Source organism: Nicotiana attenuata, chromosome 3 (genome assembly GCF_001879085.1).
Source record: "Nicotiana attenuata strain UT chromosome 3, NIATTr2, whole genome shotgun sequence".
Lineage (NCBI taxonomy): Eukaryota > Viridiplantae > Streptophyta > Magnoliopsida > Solanales > Solanaceae > Nicotiana > Nicotiana attenuata.
The window spans coordinates 8,773,244-8,778,220 of record NC_031991.1 but is presented as its reverse complement, the minus strand read 5'-3'; the positions used below and the strand labels follow the sequence as shown (position 1 = coordinate 8,778,220).

At 31.5% G+C, this 4,977-nt stretch overlaps 1 protein-coding gene and 1 non-coding gene across 2 annotated transcripts; one reads left to right on the top strand and one right to left on the bottom strand.

Annotated features, from left to right (window-relative positions):
• LOC109224520 (60S acidic ribosomal protein P1-like) lies at positions 1,115-2,307 on the top strand. The gene is made up of 2 exons (XM_019389091.1): positions 1,115-1,434; positions 2,197-2,307. Exons 1-2 carry the CDS (start codon positions 1,150-1,152, stop codon positions 2,248-2,250), a joined length of 339 nt encoding a protein of 112 aa, XP_019244636.1. The 5' UTR covers positions 1,115-1,149; the 3' UTR covers positions 2,251-2,307.
• TRNAD-GUC lies at positions 4,216-4,287 on the bottom strand. Its single transcript has one exon. It is a non-coding gene; the product is annotated as a tRNA-Asp (tRNA).

Here is a 4,977-nt window from a genome sequence, read left to right as displayed (position 1 = left end):
TATAAATGTCTTTCGGCCATAGGTTCTTTTTATCAAACAAGTAATAAAATAAAATAATATTATTACCAACTAATAACTCATACATCTATAATGCATCAAGAACATGCATTGACCATGTAATAAAACTCTAACCACTAAAAAGACTCGAAAGTCCTCGAGACCTCAACTACATCTAGGGTTTTAAACTTAAACAAAAAAAAATAAAATAACAAGCAGTACTTACTAGGACTAGTATATTAACTTTCTAACAAATTTGTGCCAATTCTATAGGCAAGAAAAGCTTTCAACGATCCAAATTTAGTATAACCTAGTTTTTCCATAGGGTTTTATTTATGTTTAAATTAAGTTTATATATTTAAGCTAAAACAATAAATACTAATGTTAATGATGGTTGGAGTAATAATATAGTTGTAATCACTACACTACTAGTAGTAAAAGTATTCCTGAAGCAAACCAATAACATAATAAACAATAGGAAATTCACTCTTTTAGTCCCTAAAATACTGATAGTTTCTGATTCTGATCGATCGTATTTGACCTAATCATTTATCCTTCTGCTTGTAAATCTTCACAAGTTTAATGAATATATTTATTGTTAAGTCATTTGATTATTCATGTGTTATTAAATTATACTATTATAATTTCACGTTTTATGGTAATATAATTCTAAAAATAGTCTAAATATAACATATTTCATATGTAAAGGGAAAAAAATTATACATTTTAATCACTTCAAGGGTAAATATGCTTAGCAAACTATATCAAGGATCAAAATCGAAATTTTCCAATAACAACTAAATCAAAAAGTCCAATTACTTCTAAACAATATTTTGAGGTTTTAATCATTCTGAAATCCTTCTTTTTTCCCAAAATAAATAAAAAGTAAATGAATTCCTCAACATATATGGAAATCGTATATCTGTCCCCCCCTTTTTTTTTTCCTTTCAGTAAATATATTTTTGGTCGGCCTCTTAACCAAATTGAAATAGGAGTATGTATATTATAAATCATAAATCTTTAGGAAAGGAATGAAAAGAAAACTTATATAAATAACCCCACAAAATCGTTTCACAGTCTCAAAATTCCTACTACTCTATTAGGGTTTCTGCAATATTATTCTTGAAATATAGAAAAGAAATCAGAGGAAATATGTCTTCCATCGGTGAACTTGCTTGTACTTACGCTTGTTTGATCCTTCACGATGATGGCATTCCTATTAATGCCGAGAAAATTGGTACACTCATAAAAGCAGCAAATTTGAAGGTGGAATCATACTGGCCGAGCCTTTTTGCCAAACTTTGTCAGAAGATGAACGTGGATGAACTTGTCATGAACGTCGGCGTCGGCGGAACCGCGGCTGCTACCGCCGCTGCTCCCGCTCCTACTACTGGTCAGGATGCCGCCGCTGCACCTTCCGCCAATGACAAGAAGAAGGTATACATTCAATCTTCCACTAATTTTTCATGATCCACTAGTAATTCTTCTGTCTAAAGTTATACATGTATATGTATTCTGTCTAAAATTATATCAATACTAAAAAAAACAGGAATTAGTGATGAACAAATTATGTAGCTAAACAAAAAAATTCGTCGCTAATCCTATTTTGCGATGGATTAGCTGCAGATTATTAAAAAGTTTTTGTTACCTACGAGCGATTTAGACACAGTGACGACGAAGTTCATAGCTAATTTTATTTTTTCTTTGTAGTGTATCTTGATTGCAATAACCAGTATTTACTCTAGTAATTATTTAAGTTAGTCATGATTCGATGTTAATTCTGCGTTATATGCATGTTTTAAAACTCTGACATTAAATACTAGTACATGCATGCTCATAATATTTTACTTCTAGTTTAGTTAACAAGTGTGAAAAAACTATATTATGAGTCAATTGAACAAATTCCCTGAAATATTCAGAAAAGAATTTTTTCCCAACAATGTAAGTCTATATATATGTAAGTGAATTGTGACCATAAAGTATAGTTGTTCTCTCTTCCCGACCCTTTGGCCAAACCGCTTTGATTGTTGATTAGATTGATGTCTGATAGCTTTTCCTTTTGCCCAACCGCTATCAGGTCGTGCATGCTATAGGATGGAATATTATTCCCCCCCCCCCCCCCCCGCCCCTCCCCTCTTTATTAACTAAGTTGCAAAAGCTCATATATTGTTTTCTCTTGTTGGTTTTCTCTCGTTGCAGGAAGAAGTAAAAGAAGAGAGTGATGATGAGTTGATGTTCAGCTTGTTTGACTAGAGCTTATAGAATTCAGCGATCCTCAGCTTGTTGGCTCTTTATTATATAAAGAATTATTGCAGGATAATTTTTAGTTTTTAATATTAGGACTACTTTATTATTATACTGCCTTTTATGAGATTACTCATGGACCTTACATATTGCAACATTCCAATTTTATATCATTGGTATTCCATACATATTTCATCTAGATTTTAAATACTTTTTACTACTGAGAAGAATGGCGACATTTTGGTTAAGTCAAAATGTTGTAAAGAACTGGCAGGTACATTAATATCATAATTTGCATTCTAATATTACAATAAACTCACTAAATTGTGGCGGTTTATTCATGGGGTAGTAAAAAAAAACCCTACTATGAATTTGTTTTGTGGCATTTGTGCTAGCCCCTACAAAATAATTCCTTTTATGGTGGTTTAAATGTGGGGTTGCAAAAGACCCACTATATATTCAATTTGTGGTTTGTTTATGCGGAGATTTTTTATACAAATTAATGTTTACTAACTCATCCAAATTTTAATCATTTTTTTCACCTTATTTTTAAAATTATCAAGTTATACATTTTAGTTAAAACTTTGGGAATTAATGCAATTTACGTCAATTTCTAACCACAAACTTGTTGTCCCTTTTCCTTCACATTCTCTCACTGCAAAAAGAAGACCCAAAAATAGAGGTCTTCCATTATCTATCTATGTCTTACTCGCTAGTTTTTCTAGTATTGTCTTTGAGCATTTTCTTAATTCGTATTATTATACCATAATAAATTACAAATTATTCCATTAAAAATTCGTAATTGTACCTTTTTAGTTTAGTTTCAAAATTATTCCTTTAAATCTTATTAACTTCCCATGTAATTCAGTTACTATCAGTTAAATAAAATTACTATAATTTAATTTACTAATTATTTTCCTTAAACTTTCGCTTAACATATTTCATGTGTCGGATACAAAATTCACCGTCTGGGTTTACACATGAAAACTTATAAGTTTGCATAAAGATATATCATCAATCTCAAGACTGAGACAAGGATTCCATCAACTAATTATTAATTCGCCAATATATATTATATTGTCCAATTTATCAGCATGTTGACACATAAAAGAAAATAATAAACAACGTACACAACTAATAATAATTATATCAAGATTAAGAGTAGAAGTACATATAATGGACTAGACAATTATCTTATTAAGTCAGTATAAAATACTTATCTCTACCGGTCCATTCAAGACATATAGAATGTACTAATAACATAAGAAGTCAAAATTAAACAATTCTCATATAATCAAGATAAATTATATTTAATCTTGTGCTATAACCGTTCGATAGTTGTCCAATTTCATCACATTAGATTGTAAACATAAATGTTATAACTTGTAAGAATCGATGATTTAATCTTTTATGTATTATCAAGACTTCAGTGGACGCGCGAAAAGAAAAGAAAAAGTCAAGAGGATACAACATCTAAGTTATATATACATAAACAAAATTGACCATATACTGAGTATGATGTTGTTGTTGTTGATATCTCTCCAACGTAATTTACTAATGAACAGAATTTGGATGAACCTCTTCTGCCCTCCGCCCGAGAGTAGAGTTGGGGTTTATCTAGTCCAGTAAATAAGCAGAGTTAGAATAAACTTTTAAATATCCTCAACTCTTTGATTTATCAATTCATTATTCATCATCTTCCCGTCTTTAGATTATTTTTTCTTTTTTCTTTCTGCATCTTCATAGCCATAGATGAGGAAATATCACTTGCACATTTCGTGGTGAAACTTTAATTAGCTATAGACAGTGGTTTTATAAAATATTCTTAGATGCGTGAATATAATATTTGCTTTTTAGTCCAAAATAATGGTTTGGTTAGATGAGAAAGAAGATGAAGAAGATAAAACCCTGACTCAGAAAGAAGGAAAGGAAACAAGAAAAATGAGTGAAAAAAGAACAGCAAAAACATATATGCGCCGTTGCCGGGGATCGAACCCGGGTCACCCGCGTGACAGGCGGGAATACTCACCACTATACTACAACGACCTTGTTGACGTAGTTAAATTATTTATGATAATTAACCTCTTGGATTATTGTTTTTTCAGTCTTTCCTGTATTTACATTGTAAGTTTTGTCACAGATTTGATCAGGGTATATTTACCAAGCAAAAGATGAAATAGTGATTATCTTTACTAGTTGCCAATCAATTCGGCTATGTAGAAGTCTGTATTCATCCACTGTATAACTATATTAACACTTATATTTCATTTCGATGCTAATTTTTTTTTGTACTTTAGAGCTAGTTTAGGATAGTTGATTAAAAGTGGCGCGGCTCATAAGTATTAAGAGTTTTAGAATGGCAGAATAGCGTAATAGACATCTCTACTTGTTCGTTTTGACATCCCGGACCCGTACTTAATGAAGTTTCATCTAAACACCTCTACTCGTTCAAACATAATATTTTAAATCCTTCTGACTATTGACTAAGTCTATGTGGCATTTGCTTTGCTGAGTTGGATAAAGTGCGTGATTATCCGCTTTAAGAAGCGAGTAAAATTTGATGATTTTAATTTAAAATACCAAAAAATGAAAAAAAAAGATTTTTTTAGAAAAAGCATTTCTTACACAACGAGTTTCACCCCCACCGAGGTCCTTCCCCCTTCCCAATTTTTTTACTCTCCTCCCTCCCCCATCCCCCCCCCCCCCCCCAAACTCAACCTACTTCTTCCGCCTCTC

What these genes read in the sequence shown, in the direction of transcription:
- LOC109224520 (XM_019389091.1), top strand. Translation starts at nt 1,150, where the DNA reads ATGTCTTCCATCGGTGAACTTGCTTGTACTTACGCTTGTTTGATCCTT. An exon ending in CCGCCAATGACAAGAAGAAG is followed by an intron (nt 1,435 to 2,196) that starts GTATACATTCAA and finishes CTCTCGTTGCAG; the next exon opens with GAAGAAGTAAAAGAAGAGAG.